Source organism: Pimephales promelas, chromosome 19 (assembly GCF_988280905.1).
Source record: "Pimephales promelas chromosome 19, fPimPro1.hap1.1, whole genome shotgun sequence".
In the NCBI taxonomy this organism is placed as follows: domain Eukaryota; kingdom Metazoa; phylum Chordata; class Actinopteri; order Cypriniformes; family Leuciscidae; genus Pimephales; species Pimephales promelas.
In genome coordinates, this window is record NC_142787.1 from 26,587,325 (window position 1) to 26,605,997 (window position 18,673).

General features: G+C 36.6%; 1 protein-coding gene across 19 annotated transcripts in view; it reads right to left on the minus strand.

The window, feature by feature from the left end:
- The window catches only part of nrxn2a (neurexin 2a), a 368,720-nt gene that overhangs the window by 33,493 nt on the left and 316,554 nt on the right, over positions 1–18,673 (minus strand). For all 19 annotated transcript variants that reach the window (XM_089124014.1, XM_039694092.2, XM_039694091.2 and 16 more), the window contains one exon: positions 7,889–8,070. In XM_089124014.1, the coding sequence (XP_088980140.1) occupies positions 7,889–8,070 (182 nt within the window). The remainder of the gene's footprint in view (positions 1–7,888; positions 8,071–18,673) is intronic.

Below are 18,673 nucleotides of genomic sequence, written 5' to 3' on the forward strand. Positions count from 1 at the left end.
ACAGGCTTCGTGTTCTTCCTCCTCACTAGATTTAGCACTGGAATCACGCATCCCTGCTGCACAATTTATCAAAGCAAATTTATGAATCAATTGTCATCTCTCCTACTGACAAGCAACAGAGCTCTCCCTCAAACGGCTTGACAAATGGGACGCAAAACTATAAGAACACCGCGCTGAAACTGCTTTCCACAGTTATTATCATGGCGGATTATGACCAAATGCAGCCTTCATTGGGAGAATTGGACTCAATAGAGGTCAGAAAGACGTGTGCCATTCAGCATACAACAAACAGCTCTGCAGATGCCTCACAGAATCCATTTGAAAAACTTTATATGTTCACTAACCGTCCTTGTGGAGAATCCAAAGTCCTTTACACATCAATAAGGATTGTTTTAGGACAGAAATCCCACTTTAACCCACCAAAGCTCACTTTGTTAGTACATCCAACTAGTCACAGGCCACATACACACTTGGTCATTCTCAAAATAAGGTGAAAAACATGTTCCTTTTCATATATGGAGCAGTCTATAACATAATAGTTGGTTTGACTCAGTATTGTATTGTTTTGCATTTGTATTTTTTAACTGTTTGAATGCGTCAAGTGCCCTTGTATACCCTTCACTTCTATGACATTTAAAGATAATTGTTACTCTATTTTTTAAAACCAATTTGTTTTCCGGGATGAAAACCAAGTGTGTGTGCTTGACAAAGAAAAAAATGACAGAAAAAAGTTGGCACACCAGGCTCTAAAAATGCACAAATGTAGTAATAGACTCTCACAGGCGACGTTTTGAGCATGCAGGCTATTTATCAGAAAAAATGTGAAACAAAAATGCATTTCAAAAGTGTGAAAAAATACTCCCAAGGTCAAAGTTCAGAGCAAGACAGGGTGTGGCAGGACTGCATTCTGTACATGCCACTCCCAAAACTTTGCAGTGTGTAATGCGTCCTTAGCTCAGTCGGCGAGACGATGAAGACGATTTGCTGAATAACTCAACTCTTTTCACAACAATCGTACCTTTAATTACCTTTAAAGGCACACTCTGCCTTTTGACAGATTTTGCCTCCTTTTTTAATCACGGCACATCTGTCTAGGGGATACACACCACTAAAAAGAATGATTTCCCTGAGGTGTGCTGCCGCCCCTGGCATCTGTTTCCATAGCCAAAGTGCACCCCGACCAGTCAAAAGGCGAGATGGATGGTGCAGTGACAGAGCTCTAGAGCTGTTACACTGAGCCCAGCCAAAATGGGCCCATGAAAAATACTGTCCCATAGGGCACTGTTTCCAAGCAACTTTTAGACCTGAATGCCACCACAGCCCCCGCAGTATGACTACAAATATTTTTTTTCTGAACATCATCATTTAGCATTATCATTAATATTATAACAGTTCTTCACTTTTAAACTAAACACATTCAACACTCTGGGAGAAATCTCAGCAAGCATCTTCCCTTCAAACTCATACATCATTTATATATCATTTTGAAAAATTTATCTGAATATTTACACTTAAATATAAGTAATATATACATTTTTATAAATATATCTTGAGAAGTATATGTCTTGTCGAGAGGCTGTTCTTGGGTCAACATGAGCACTGCAGAGATCGCTTTGAAAACATCTGAGAAAAATGTCAAATAGATGCTTTCTTTAGAAATAAACTGCAGGTTTGAGGTTTAAACAACTACATTATAACCCGAAAACGTTTAAAAAGACATTCCATGATATTCTGAAAATTATAATGGCTTTTCACCCTCAGCCTTTGCTGCTTGCGCTGCCCGTTTAGACGGTAAAAGTTATCAGCACTCCTGGAAGGCCTCTAGGCCAATCAGATTCGAGGGCCTGAACTAACTGTTGTATAGACCATTTCACAAGATGTAAACAACACTGGCCCAGAAGCACTTCCTGTTTCAGTTTGTAACTGTTTTCTTTGTTTCACATGTAAAGAAAACATCTTAAAGATGTTTGTTTAACTTTTTGATTCAGTTTTAAATGTTCTGTTGGTTGTATTTTATCCCAGCTTTTATGTAGTGTTAAAAAACTGAAACAGGTAGTGCTTCTGGACCACTGTTGTTTACATCTTGTGAAATGGTCTATACTGTATATACAAAAACACTACAATACTACATTTCAAACACTCCTTTAATTGTAATAATCCACTGAGATTTTTGTATGCACAAGGAGTCTGACACCAGCCGGTATTATCTGATCTCACCATCATCAAGTCTGTCTGAGATTACATGGAGAAACAGAAAAAATGAGACAGACTAAATCCAGAAGAACTGAGGCAAGAAACTGATATTTGAAATTTCTTACTGACACACAACAAAATATGATGTAAATAACTGGCTTAATACCATTTTTTGGGGGGTGAAAATACAAACGTGCCTAAGACTTTTGCACAGTACTGTATATATATATATATATATATGGCTGTGCAAAGATTAATTGCGATTAATCACATCCAAAATAAAAGTTTGTGTTTACATAAAATATGTGTGTGCTGTGTATAATCAATCAATCAACTTTTATTTATAAAGCACAATAAAAACAACAGTAGTTGAACATTGTGCTGTACAGCAGAATAAATATCTTAAAAACAAGACTGACCGCAAAGCTAATGAGAAAAAGGGGTGTTTACATGGAAACCACCAATTTGGAAATCACAAAATATTTTGTATATAAAAACACATATGCATGCATGTATATATTTAAGAATCATTTGCACGTAAATACTGTATATAAATACAAAATCTATATTAAATATAAACATAAATATTTTATATATGAATAACACATTTTCTTAAATATATACATGTATTATTAATGTCTCCATGTCAGTTTTATGGTTGATAGCCCTTCTTGGGAATTACTGACACAATCACCTGCATTAGTTAGGTTGGCGTAGTAGACAGAAAATGAACTTTGAATACACTATAGACTTATATTTAATTTATACAACATTTGTATGATTTATTAAAAAATTAAAAAATATGAACTGAATTACTAATTTCCCCTCAAGAAAAGAATATATAATTTGTCAGCAAAATGGGTCTGTGAATATTCTTACAAGAACAGTTTTCTCCTGATTCCCTTCCATAGAGATGGCGTTTGCCACAGGGTGCTTCCTAAAGTTGCTTAATGAAGGAGGCTAACAGTGGGCTGTGATTGACAAAGGCCAATTTAATCTGCCTATTAGTCAAACACACGGTGGGAGCAGCTAATTGTAGTGGGAGGCGCTCCAGTTCCTTCATTTTACAGTGCTAAGGATCTTTTGTAGCTTTAAATGATGCGAATTGTCTGAAACATCTCTAAGCTTTTGTCCTGTTATACAACAGCTAGTTCCGGTCTGAGTGTTGTTTCAAGAGTGCTGACATATCAGTTCAACAGCACTGAGACTTTTTTTATCACTCCACTTGTTAGTGTTCATTTTAGAAAGATCTCGGGTACTTTTCACCGTACTATTTTATGGATACTGTGAATTCGGACATACTACGGACACAGTTTTTCACATACTGAAAGTGTTCATAGTTGGATGAAGCAACTTTCTCAAAAAGTGAGTCATTAAATCATTTGTTCAGGTGATTCGTTCAAACACACGGATTCATTCATGAAACACAACGTATTACGTTTAAAGTCTCTTTTTGAGCGAGACATTGAATTTTTTTATTAGAGATGAGCAATGGTTAATTCTGCTGTGTGTGTTCAAGTAAGAGACAGTTTGGGGAGTGTGGGCAGTTTATTTGTTGAACAAAACGTCAAATAATTGTCGAGTTATTTCTATCACAGGCATTATAAAACCCCACAGGAGAATCTAGAGGCGAATTAGTCTTGCGGGTTTTGATGTCATCCCTGCACCGCTCTTTCACCTAAGGCTGAATCACAGGGAGTTCAGCAGAAACTCACCGTTTCTGCATTAAAATCATGTACCAGTGTAAACCAACGGTAAGTACAACTGCAAATGGCCACTCAAGCATTTGCCATCCATTCTGCGTTCTCTTTTTGATCCTTGGGCCAGCTGGCAGAGGGCACCAGGGTCCCAAGTTCACATACCGAGCCATGCTGATGTCACGACCAATGGGTCACAGACTGGGTGGCACCTACGCTCCTTTTCAAGCCCTGTCTCCAGGGGTCCAAGGTGTTTGGTTAACATGGCCTCCAAGACCATAATGCCCTATTAATCCATCACTCTGTGCCACTGACAGGTGGGCAGGTGAACCCTGGGGCCACCTCAATACATGATGCCAGCAAAATGGAGGAGGCCAAAACCTTGGTTCAGATCGATATGCACCCACCCAGAATACAAAATGAGTCTGCTATTCATTACAAGCCGTAACAACCCCTGGCTCTGTCTCATTCATCAGCCTGAGCTGTTTCTGCTCAGCTATCATCTAACCTCAGACTCCGTGGGTGAATAAACGATGCTACAAACCCAAGCAACATCATCAGAGAGAGAGAGAGAGAGAGAAAGAGGGATGAGTCGTAAGAGAGAAGGAAACACCCTGAAGTCAGCCGCCTAAGGGCCGCCGGGCTCTGCTACGCCCACCGTAGTCAGTCATTCCATACATCCGTCATGCTCACGACCAATTGGATTATCTGTCCTTGGTTGTAATTTACAAGCTCAAGTAAATCCTGCTACACGAAGGACAAATTTTGAGGCGTAAGCTAAGTTGTCTTGAAAGCAGCGTGAAACCTTGCATGCTATTTGCCACGCCTCTCCTTCATAACTCGTCGTTTATGTCTACCATAAAGTTTACAGACTCGTTTTTATATACAACCAAATATTATTTACGACACAAGCCAAATCATGGAGCGCTGTAATCAAGGTTGATGCCATCACTTGGACCAGTTTAGAGAGGACAGAGGCTTTTTGATATAGCGTTCCTGACGTTTTTGTATAACACCATTTCGTAAGGCTCAAATACGCTGATAGCTTTTATCAGCATAAACAATCAACAATTAATATAAATGATAAGGGGGTCAAAGGAAAATTTAAGAAAAACTAATTACATTTACATTATTACTGTGCATAAAGACTGGTTGAAAACCATGAGATTAATCAACGCAATCAATAAATCATTCCATTTTTGGTTATTTTTGTAATTATAATGGTAAAAAAAAAGTGATTGAGATGGATTTTATGAACAAATTGTGGTTACTAATTATTTTCATTTTTTTAAACATTCTTAAAGAGTATAAATTCATCTTTGCACATGAAAATACATACAGTTTCACCCCACTTTCAATTCTTTTACTTCAATGAAAGGTTAGTTTTTTTGCTTTTTTATGTATACATAAAATATCAAAAGGATTAACAATGCAGATTTATTTTTTTCAGCCATCGTTGATAATATTTAGCAGCACTGTAGATGCCTTGGTATGTCAAAAAGTATCTTACATATTGTACCACAAACGTCATTCATGAAAATTCATAATTCTACATAACATTGCAATATATACTATATAATATACTATATAATATATATATATATTAGGGATGTAAAGGTTCACAAAATTCACAGTTCGGTTCGATACGATACACTTGTGTCACGGTTCAGTTCGGTACGGTTCCGATACAGCAAAAAGAAATTTCCTTGATTTGATCACTGTTTGATCCTTTAATAACTTTTCTCACTAGATCTCGCAGCGAAGTTATTACTTCAGTGGCGAATTAAATTTTTTTCTTTCTGTTTTCGCTGTGTAGTAACAGTGCTGCTTGATTAAGATCGGTTCGCGCTGCAGTGGTCCAAACTGATAAACGGTCCGTCAACAAAACAATAACGAGTAGCTCAGTTTCGTTCCGCTTACATTTGCCATTTGATGTTGGGCAATATTGTGGTCATGCCAGCGTCTATTACATTATTAGCGCACTTATGAGCGACGCACCTACATCTGAAATAACGAAATTTTGGTCGGCAGGAAAAATGGTCCAACCTGCATACCAAAAACCTCGTACCGAACGAAAGCCTCGTACCGAACGGTTCAATACGAATACGTTTATCGTTACACTCCTAATATATATAAATATATACACACACACAATTATTTTTTCATTTTATCATTTATATAAAAAATTATTTTGTTTTCTTTCCTTAAAAATTAACAGTGTTCAGATCTACAGATGTAGTAAAAATCTCTGTATGAGGACACATTTCCCCCACATTGGGAATCACCGTTCTGATAGATGCCAACACAGAGAAAAAAAGCCACCAGAAAGGACATAAAAAATCGTCCACAGATCCATCCTTCAGCCGACAGAATGGGAGGCTCTTGTGCTTTGTGTCTATGACGAGAGGAGGAAGTTTTTGAAAACAAGCCCCAGTCTGTGTCTGGCACAGCAGCTGCTCTCAGACTGTTTATGGCTGGGCTGCCATTGCGGCTCACAGTGTGAAAGTCGACAGTTCACGCTGAATTAATTATTCATTCAGAGGAACCTCATTAAAATGCATCTTTTTTTTTTACTCCCTTGAAATATAATTGCAAGTAATAAGCCAAGAGGTCAACGAGGCATTTACAAGCTTGATCTACCGTCATACTATCTCAGCCCTATGTTGTTTTAATAATAAGTCTAAATGAATAAGAAAGGGCATGTTGTTTTCTTTAACGATTAATGATTCCATCATTTTTTGGGTCATTTTCTCCTATCTGCCTGGTTGGGGGAGGGGTGTGCTTGGATCTTATCAAGGAGAATTGAATGTAAGGACATAGCTTCTATTCATCATTTGATTCATGAGTATAGCTTCATATGTCTGGAGCCCTGAAGCGTTCACTGAAATTATTCAACTTAAGATTTTTATCCAAGTCAATTTGCATCAGTTTCTCTGTCAGCAGTTCCCAAACTGAGTGAATGGAAATGGCAAGGACTACGTCAGTAGCATTGCTCATACAAAAGCCTCCAGACAAAATACATACCAGAGTTTAATCACAGCAGAACGAATGAAGTTGCATTCACACATGTCGGAATCAGAGCCGGAGCCAGGACACGTGAACTGGGCGGTGCATTCATATATCCTTTTCCATTTGTTATTCAAAATATTCCTCAACTTGTTAACTAAATCATGAGCTATCTGATAAATTCAAATTGTCAAATATGTGTAAGTTAATGCGTTTTTTAAACACCTTTATAAAGATCATGTTAGTTGAGGTTAGTTTGCACTGCTACTCAGAGAATAGGATCATTTCCACAAATACATAAACGTAAGTGGAGAAAACAGTAAACTTTATAGTTACCCAGTGTGTAACTGATAGGAAAAAAACATGCTGTCAAATTACAATTGAAAGGACTATTATTGCTGCTTCCATAGACATCAGTGTGTATTTCATATACTATAAATGTATTTTTTGGGCTAGTACTTCATTTAAATGTCTACTTATATGTCTGAAACCTAAAATGAGCATTATGTGGTTGAAATCACTGAATCGTGATATATGACGAGTGCTGAGCTCATCTGTCTCTGGCTCTGAATTATAATAAAATATTGTACATTAAAAATAATTACCATAAAAACAATATATATTATTGTTATCACACTGTTTTCTATTATCAATCACACTAAACTATTTCCTGCTTAAAAAAATATATAGTTGTTATTGTAAAGCATTGTACATTATGATTAATAAGGTATTTGTTTTTTACACCACACTAAACATCAAATTAATAATGTATTTTTTTCCACACTATGTTATTTACACTACACTAAACATAAAATTACCAGTCCTACAGTTTTCTTAAATAATAAAAAAAGACATCATAAACCTTTCAGGCTGTAATACAGAGACACTTTGAGGCACCTTTGTGTTAATATAAAGCCTGCAGGGGACTGTAACACAAGAAATATCCAAATTAAGAAGCCTGTTAGAGCTGCAAACTGAGCTATGATACTCACAATGTGCAACTGCAGGTAGTCTCCGAGGCCCTGGCTGCTCTCCACCTGCACCAGGATGGCATCGCTCTGCTGGGTGCTGAAGCCCACAGCCAAACGGTCCGCCCGGGTGCTTGGCCGATCATTGGGTGCCCAGGTGTATGTGATGAGCGCTCCTCCTCTCCCAAAAATATACGTGGTCCCAGCTGCCAAATGAAGAAAGACATTAAACATGAGCTAAATGTTCAGAGATGTTGCATGAGACAAATGAAAATGAGAACGAGTGCAAGTGAGTGCAGATGTAGAGCGGCGCAGCAGGAGGGATGTGAATGTGAACGTGTGAGGCAAGATGGATGCTAAAAAACCATCTCACATCACACATTTGCCCTGTGCACTGCCTCATATGAGATAAAAGCGTCTCTGTCTTTAATAAGTTGCCATCTGTTCAGATGTGCGTTAAATGCTCATTTGCATTGTTTCCTTAGTGACAAACGACATATTCAGGACTGCCATTTTAGACGCAAACATCCTGCGTCAGTTTGGAGCTGAAAAGCCTACTGGCCTAGAAAAAAAAAGGGCCCACTTCAGTGCGACTTCACCAACTTCTCGCCCTCTTGTTGATCTTGTTCTTCACTGCATACTCGGGCGCTAATATTTCACTGCAATTGGACATGGCATCAAATCACAGCAGCTGTATAGAAATGAGGGTCTGAAATGGAGCCAGTGCCGTGCTGCGTCAGCTCGGTAAGAAACCACCGCAGGGCGGGACGGGTGCCCGACATGTTTTGAACTGCCAAGCTATCCGTACTGAAACAGCCCTAGAGAATGAACCTGGGCAACAGCGTGGACTGATTTGCCAGGGTAAAAAGAGAGCTTGTAATGTGAGCTGCCTCACTGCTGAAGCACAATGACACAACAATGGACTGGGTGAATAAAGTCCAGCTATACTTAAAGGGGTATCCTTGAGCTTTTGACATCTAAGAGGTCATCATCAGTGTTGCCACAGTTACTTTGAAAAAGTAACTAAGTTATTTTACAAGTTACTTGATTTTTAAAGTAACTAAGTTACTTTACAAGTTACTTGATTTTAAAAGTAACTAAGTTACTTACAAGTTACTTTTATTAGTTACATTCAGCAGTTGCCGACAACACACCCTCAACATAACAACCTCAACATAAAAAAAACACACGACGTCAACATAAAAATTATAACCGGTTTTGCCAACATTCACTTTATTGGAAGTGTATTTTTAACAGTAACATCAACAATCTATCTCCTGTCATTGAAAGTTTAGCTTAAAAACTATTTCCTGAAAAAAACATGTTTTACAAAAAACAAAACAAAACAAAAAAGTCTTTCTTGACTTAACTTAAGTCTTTCTTCACCTCACTTAACATAAATACTTGTTTTTATAAAAAATACAATAAAGACAGCCTTTCTTGTCTTCACTTAACATAAATACTTGTCTTTATAAAAATTTAAAATATAGACCATAAAATTTCTTGACCTGAAATATTTAACAGTTAACACTGTGACAAAACTTACTATTTATAATCTGCATTTTTTATTTTTTTATCTTTATTTTTTATCTTATGTTTAATCCCATGTTATGAGTTAAGGAGAGAGGCGAGTAAAACCAGTGGTTGTACATCATTAACAGAAGCTTCTCAAACCTCTCGGGTTGAAACGAAGGCGACCGTGTTTAATCGCAGCATTTCCTCCACAACAAACTGCCCGACCAACTTCTTCAACTCCCCCCACTTACTGGTTTTGCAACGAAGTCCAGCTTTTGCTTTTGTGGAACCTGCTCTCTGCTTCGCATCACCTGGCGTGACTTGCTCTGTAAGTTTGGCTTTGCGGTGCTGCGAATCCAAATGTTTTTTGTTTGTTTTTTGTTTTTTTCAAATTTGACGAAGTGTTTCTGTAGGTAGATAACACTTTGTCACCGCCAGCAGTTTACAACCGACCTTAATGTTGCCGTCTTTAGCTGAGACAAACTCAAAATAGTGACTGTATTTCCAGCTAGAAAAAGCGCATCTCTCTCCTCCCTCCAACGTTGTTTACATTTGTGTCGCTGCGTGCGTGGTACACGTGACGTGAACCTCATGCTGAAAACGTGACTTGTCGCGCACACTCCCCGAGATGCAAGAAGAAATAAATATATGTATTTACTAAGGAAAATTACAAAAATAGTAACGCACAGTGACCTGGATAAGTAACTTTAATCTGATTACTGGTTTCGAAATAGTAATGCGTTATTACTCGTTACTGAAAAAAGGGGTCAAATTAGAATAACGCGTTACTTAGTAACGCGTTACCGGCATCACTGGTCATCATATTATAAGAATATCCTGTAAGTTTCAGAACTGAAAACGTCCCTGCCATTTTACAACATTGGACGTTTTCAAAACAATTTCCCCCAAGTGCATCGACGGGTGAGTTGAAACTCATTATAATATGCAAAACTGCTATCCACTCACAGCAGTGGGCGTCTACTTCCAAGTCTTCAGTGCGAGACGCCCATAAAAACCGAGCGTTTTTCAGCTAGGCTTAAAACTAGGGTAGAAAATAGCCTATTACTTATTCATTTTGATGTTTTTGAATGTAAAAACCAAGCGAACGTCATACAGTAAGTTGACCTCAAACAACAATATAATACAATTTAAAAAGCCAGTTCATGACCCCCTTTAATGAACAATGCAGGGAAATACATCAAGAAGGTTCACAGAAACAAGAGATTAAAAAAAAAAAACCCCAGCAATTAAAAAGTATCTTTTTTTACTTCAATTTTCAATTAAAATATAAAATACATCCAAGTTAAAGCTTCAGAAACATGGGTGTCCTAGAAGATTAACCACAGGTAAACTCCATTGACTATGTATTTATCCCATTGGACAGGGCTTCAGAATGACACGTTGGACAACTACATACATCAGATGAGACGGACAGTTTTACAAGTTGTTGTTGGGTTCATTTTTGCGCGTGTTGATCGGATGTTACATTGCGATGGCCTGCCACGCATTTTTTTTCTCTCATGTATCCACTTTTGAACTATGCTTGTGTCTTTAAAATACATTTTGCCTTTGATGTTATTTTTTATGTTTGCACTAGAAGCACTCTAGATCCACTGTTATTTTTGTATGTAAAGTATAAAATTAATATACTTTATAATCCTTTTTAAATTGCACTTTTAAACAAATTAAACATTAAAAAGTATCTTTTCATTTTAAGGTGTCCTTGTTACAATGTTGAGTAATATTAATTAACAAGATGTACTTAGGGTTAGGATAAGCGTTTGGTTTAGGGTTAGTTCTGTGCAATCAATTATGCAAAACTATTACAGTAAGTACATGTCACATGTAACAAATACATTGTTACCATTTAATAAATACAATAAATGTTCATTGTTTATTCATGTTACTTCACCTAATGTTAACAGACAGATTCTTTTTATTTTAATAATGTGCCAGTTAGTATCTATAATGTAAAATTATACATTGTTTGATTGTTTTAACAGTCCATTAATATCAACCAATAAATCATTAAGGTAAAGTGTTATCAAGGTGTTAGATTTTAATCATATTTATTAAAAATATTCCTAGGAATTTTTTTAAAGCAAGAAATTTGAAAAAAAAAAAAAAAAAAAAAATTAAAACAAACTTACAGGCCTGGTTTCACGAAAGGCAGGGCTTAGAATAAGCAGGATTAGGGCTTAGTTCAGTTAGGACATTTACAGTATATTTACAAAACATTACTTATGTGCTTCTTGAGACAAAACACTGACATATTTTATGATATGCAAAGTTGCTTTCAGTTAAAACAGCTCAAACATGCATTTTAGCCAGGGACTAAGCTTAAGACTTGTCTGTGAAACTGGGGCACGATGTTTTGCTTGAAAAGTGCTTGTGCTCTCCTTATAAGCATACACTACATATTTTAGCTAATAGAATGACATTCAGACATTTTTAAGAGGGGCTCAAGTGTTCAAATAAAGGTCACTCTATGCTTGGTTTTTAATCACATTATTAAAACGTTCTGCAACAAAATCACATACAGTGTTGTGAATAAGTTTGGACTCCCATGCTAAAGTTGCCTAAAAAGAGGAATAAAAAAATCATCTTTTGGATATTGATCTTAATGCCTTAATGAGGAAAACTCCAACCTTTAAGGACACAAATTTTCTTTGTGAATGAATAATGTATCCTAAATAAATAAATGTTTTTCCTTAAAATACAGTGTGCATATGTCAGGACACCCCTATGTTAAAATCCCATAGAGTCAGGCAGATTTTTATTTTTAAAAGCCAGTTATTTCATGGATCCAGGATAATATGCATCCTGATAAAGTTCCCTTGGCCTTTGGAATTAAAATATCCCCACATCATCACACACCTTCCACCACACCTAGAGATTGGCATGGTTTTACTTCAGTTAGCCTAATAGCTGGTTTGATTTGCATTGAAAGATGATCTTATGGAAAGTACCCTATGCCAATCTCTAGGTGTGGTGGAAGGTGTGTGATGATGTGGGTCTATTTTAATTCCAAAGGCCAAGGGAACTTTATCAGGATGCATATTATCCCGGATCCATGAAATAACTGGCTTTTAAAAATAAAAATCTTCCTGACTCTATGGGACTTTAACATAGGGGTGTCCTGACTTCTGCACCCTGTATTTTAAGGAAAAACATTTATTTATTTATGATACATTATTCATTCACAAAGAAAATTTGTGTCCTTAAAGGTTGGAGTTTTCCTCATTTTTCTAATTAAGGCATTAAGATCAATATCCAAAAGATGATTTTTTATTCCTCTTTTTAGGCAACTTTAGCATGGGTGTCCAAACTTATTCACATCACTGTAATTAAAAAGCTCTGCTATGTGATGTTAGGTTTGTTTCCGCTCAGCATCTGCCACGAGGACAGATTTGGTCATCATCGGTGTACTGATATCTTGGTTTTCTTAAAACGCCCTCTCAACTAATTAATACTCTGCTAAATGTCCTCAAATCTCACCCAAACACCAGGATGCCAAAGTGGAGCCACCTGTCATTGCTGGCGCTTGTGGTCGTCTAAATGAGCAAACAGAGGAGGTGTGGGGAACGTAATGAAGTGTTCTGGCGATTGGTCCCCTAGGTGGGATGTGGGTTATGAGTGCTAAACACCTGCTCAGGAAAGCTGCTAGCTAACTTGTTGAGATTGGGCTGCCACGCGTCACAACAACTGTTTGAACTGCAGAAATATGACGAACGGTTATAATGAAACGCTAAAACACATGGGATCAATCAGGCTTATTGGTTTAATTGGAGCTAAAGCGTCTGTTGTCAGTAGGGTCCAAAATTAACACCCCAAGAGCTAAATGCAAGTAAAATTCAGTATTGGCTATTAAGCCGATTAAAGCCGTTTGCCAGTAACTTAATTCAGAGCTGCAACATTTTAAATCAAATTATAATAATAGTCTGACCTCACCGATTTAAGCGGCACATAATCCAACTGAAGACCCACACACATCTTTCCTACTTCAATGGAAAATTTAGTTTATGCCTGATTTTCTTATTATTATTCATAACTCCATGACGTGACACACATGTAGAATAATTCTCACATGAATCCCAGATAAAAGTATCAGGAACAAAACCACAATGTGTCCTGACGTTTGTGACAGGCGCAGTTTCGCTGAGAGACGGATAAGGAGTCTTCTTGTATTATTCTGTGAAAAAAACCCAGTCCAATAATTCCAGTGTCAAAGTGATTTAAATATATATTTTCAATAAAAATGATGCGAAATACAGTTTTATGGCTGTTAAGGAATATTTATGGTTGGGAATTTTCTCAATACACTCACCATTGGCAGTTGGGTTGTCAGCCTACTTCACTTCATAAAACATATCTAGACAACCCATGTGACTGCGGTGGCCCAAGGACGTCTTTTTTTATGGGACGCTTAGCCTGACGCTTCACAGCAGAGGTGAAACTTAACCACTGCTATCATGATCCAATCAGAAAGTGTATGAAGTCTCCAAAACAGAATTGATTTCCTCACTCTGAAGGAATAAGAATTTATCGGCCTGGTTATTTTCTAAATGTTGCGGCCTGATTCCACTCTATATCATCGAATCAATATCACTTTATATAGGCCTCTGATAAAGTTGTCTGCCTATACGCCTTACATGGGTTATGACCTAGACTCATTTATCTGCCCTTGAAAATTATGAAAAATAAGACTATTTTCTATAGGTGAAAGAATTTATCCCTTATTGTTTTTTACAAATGCACATTTGCTCATGAAAAGTGGATGCAGATTTGATACATTTAAAGTAGTTCACTTTTGAAAAAAAGCTTTTGCTGATAATTTACTCACCCCCTTGTCATCCAAGATGTCTATGTCATTCTTTCTTCAGTCGAAAAGAAATTAAGGTTTTTGATGAAAACATTCCAGCATTTTTCTCCATATAATGGACTTCAGTGGGAACCAAATGGTTCAAGGTCCAAAAGACACTTTCAGTACAAACTGCAAACCGTTCAAAGGGCTTTAAACGATTCCAGACAAAGGATAAGGGTCTTATCAAGCAAAACGATCGCTCATTTAAAAAATAAATAACCAAGTTTAAGTTTTATAAGCTCAAATGCTCGCTTTGCTCTGTTCTGTGATTCACGTTCGAGACTCTCCTGTTCGAACTCGTTCATCAAAACGAACGAATCTTTTCCCGAGTCAATTCGTTCGTTTCGTTCGTTGAATGACTCGGGAAAAGATCGTTCATTTTGATGAACGAGTTCAAACAGGAGAGTCACGAATGAGCACAAATAATTCATTTATTAAATGAGCGATCGTTTCGCTTGATAAGACCCTTATTTATCATCTGGAATCGTTTAAAGCCCTTTGAACAGTTTGCAGTGTGCACTGAAACTGTCTTTTGGACCTTGAACCATTTGGTTCCCATTGAAATGCATTATATGGAGAAAAATGCTGGAATGTTTTCATCAAAAACCTTAATTTCTTTTCGACTGAAGAAAGAATGACAAGGACATCTTGAATGACATGGTGGTGAGTAAATTATCAGCAACAGTTTTTTCAATAGTGAACTGCTCCTTTAAGCCATTACTGTGCACTCAAAATATCTGCATTTATTCCGCGATGGCTCTTTGTCAAGCTTTAGTGTAGTGGAACAAGAGAGGGCTGGTGCATTAAGTTCCTGATAGGTTAAGCATTTGTAAACAGTGTTTAATTCGATAAACACACTGAAAGAACTGTCCACACGCCCACCGTCTTTGGGGGAAAAATTCAATTTTCCTGCTTCAGTTAGTTCCTGCAATTCATCTAAAAAGACTTGCCCTGTGTATTGAGCAAGATAAAACCAGTTCCTGAGCCGTGTGCCATTTAAAACTACCAATCACAAAACAACTTTTCTAATCCTTACTCTATGAAACAGGAATTTTGACCAGGATATTGAAGGGCCTGTGCCTTATTTTAGACTGTAGTTCTCACAGGCATGTATCACGGCTGTATTATTTGAACGTTTTTACATACAAATATTGATTAACTTGAAGGAATAATGTTTTACATGATTCCGTTGATTAAACAATTTAACGACTCACTCATAAAGGTCATCATATGTTTAATTCTGAATGACCACTGTTTTGGAATAAATTAACGATTTAATGACTCGGAGACAGTCACTTTTCACCACCTACAGGTGATATGATAATACTTATACTCTCAGATTAATAAATATTATGGTAATATCACAACTCTAAACCCTGTGGTATAAAAGGCCAGCCCGGTCTCATCCCGAGGCGTCAAATACGGACACTTTTGACATTTCGTCTACATCCAACGCACATGGCACCCTTTAGCGTCAATATAAGACGCAGATATATATGGGCCAGAAGGCGCCTCCTAGTGGTCTAACCCTAACCCTACCCCAGACCTAAACCTACCCATAACCAAACAAGGCTCTGTGCGTGTTATATTGAAGCAAGCGTTGGATTTAGACGAAATGTCAAAAGCGTCACTATATGACACCCTAGGATGAGAATGAGTTAAAAAGGCAAACACATAATAACACAAATAAATGAATGGACCACTTTTGGCTACACCACCTCCCGACGAACAGTTGAGCAAACACGATTTATTCTTGCTCTCTTCATGCAGGTTCGAAAAGGGTTTTACATGTTTCTTCTTTACAACAAGGCAAACAAGAACCTCCAATAAAGCACTGGGATTGGATTTCACTGAAGGCTCTTGTGAGATGCTGCGATTAGATAAGCTGTGTGTATTGAGGAGAAAGGGAAGTGAATTAAGGAGCAGTGTGGTTATTTGCTGTATGTTCCCAGATGCCCACAGAAGGAGATATATTGGAATCATGTCCACTGGATCATGCATGTGTGGACATGAGATTCCTTACAGATCTGGTAATCGAAGTCATAAACAAACGAGTTATTTGTGCAAGATTTGACATTTTTTTAATTAATGAATTATTCCAAGTTATCCAGTGATTCTGCAGTAATGTGTTAATGAGCATTACTGCAGCAAGGGTATAGCGCAGAATATTAATGAAAGAAATAGCTCATTTTTATTGTCTTTGTGCTAGAAGAGTAGAGACAACTACATTCTTTAAATGAATGATTTTATTCCACCGCATTGTGTAATAATACAGTAAAGGTATGTGCTTATTAAAGGCATGCTATATGCTGTGCTCTCAGAAAATTGATTGATACCTTCAAAAGGTACTAACAGACCGTAGTCAGGTTGGATGGCAATGCCACCCAATGTATAAAGGTAAATCATTTTTACAACTCAACTTTTAGAACTGTTATGGAGTTTTTGTCTAAAGCAATTTTTGCTATTTCAGAATGATTTACTTCATAATGAGGTTGTAGCAGACTCAAATTACATGAGTTTTAAATGATTTTTTGGTAGCACTTGATTTTACAGTCCTGTTCCCCAAGTATATGCTGTATGTACTTATAGTAGTCACAATAACTGTGAGGGGATTGTAGTCATATATATCATATACAGACTAAATGCCCTATTGGTTGGCCGTTGGGTACTGAGAAATCCAGCCGCCATCTTGAACCGGTCGTATTCTTATTGTGTTTCATAGCAGCAGTAGATGCCAGAGCACTGTGCAGCATATTCCTGCTCAAATCGGCGGACTATCACTCGGGAATTACTTCACAAGTAAGATTTAAGATTACTGTAATATTAGTTGTATTTTGTGAATAAAATATCCTATGTGTCCTGTATTATAGCTTACGTATGGCCTTTGCAGCAAAAAAAAAAAAAAAAAAAAAAAAAAAAAAATCCCGCATGAAAGTCAGTTCAGTATTCAGTGAGATATGATTAATTAAATGCGTTGACAGCTCATTGCACCTGCCATACTGATTAGACTGAGCGGAGCGGGTGACTGGTTTAAGATGACGGCCCCACGGCTCATCCGTGCCAATAGGCTGTAGCGGTCGATAGGGCGTATATCTATATGATGTCTATGGTTGTAGTGACGTGTTGAGTCCCACTGAGGTGATGGGTTGAATACGATTGGTTCAAAGCACGTTTTACAGGTAATCACTTTAGTGCCTGGTTACAAATCAGATATCACTTTATTATATCAGTTGCTTAAACTACGTTTTAACAACCATTCATATATTTTAACTTATAGGTTTCTTTTAGTAGTATATAACTGAAGCTATAGATTGTGAAATTTTTCTTCTTCTGAAATTATTCTGATTTCTTTTGATTATTTTAATTTCTTCTATGTAAAGCACTTTGAATTGCCATTGTGTATGAAATGTGCTATATAAATAAACTTGCCTTTATTTGCCTTGCCTTCTTTCTTTTCTTTCTTAAAATAGTTTTTTTAAGTTAGCTTAGATAGTAACATAGCATACAGCTAGCCAAAATGATTAGAGAAAACATTTTTCTCACCATCTATGATATTTATCAATAAAAAACTTTGATGACAAATATGATACAGGCATAATTCTGTTTAATAATTAATTATGACATGCTTGTAATAAAAAACTAATTATATTATGCCTTATTGCTTAACAATGAACTATGTCGCAAAACATACCTAAACATGTTATCTCTTTCCTTTTAACTAAATAATCAATAATTTAATTTCACATTTAAAATATCTTTTCATTTTTTTACATTATTTCAAATTAACAGTATTTAACATTTTATATTTTAAACATTTCAAAACATCTTTAACTGCTCTTCAGGTTAATTTTAATAAAGCTTGATCTATTGGATTACAATTTCTCTACCTGCAAATCTCATGGTTTTTTTTACCGTCTATGGTTTAATGAAAAACCTGAAAAGCACCGTTTACTTAATTAATATGTTTTATCTGTTGTATTTATGTGTGCAATTGCTAATTTGATTATTTGTCCCCAATTTATTACTTATTGTTTAAATGAGTCAATCTAGAAGCTTTTGGTGTCATAACTTTAGTTATTATGGTTACACGTATCAAAAATAAGAACAACAATACTAGGCTTGTTTTATAGACCCATTTTCTTTACTTTTACTTTATTAATTTTTTTTTGTTGCAGTAGGGCCAGTAGAAAAAAATCCTTAGCGTTGAGCCCTGTGTGTAATAACCACTAACCCTGAACCAACCTCTAAAGCTAATATTAACCCATGTAACTTTACCCATATTATGTAATGTGTAAACAAGAAATGTTTCAATGCACCAAAAGTAATTTGAAAAGGCAACATTAAAAATGTACAATTGACATCATAAGTTTACCCTAACAGAATAGGCAAAATGTTAATAATATGGACTATACATCTGTTAAATAGTTTAT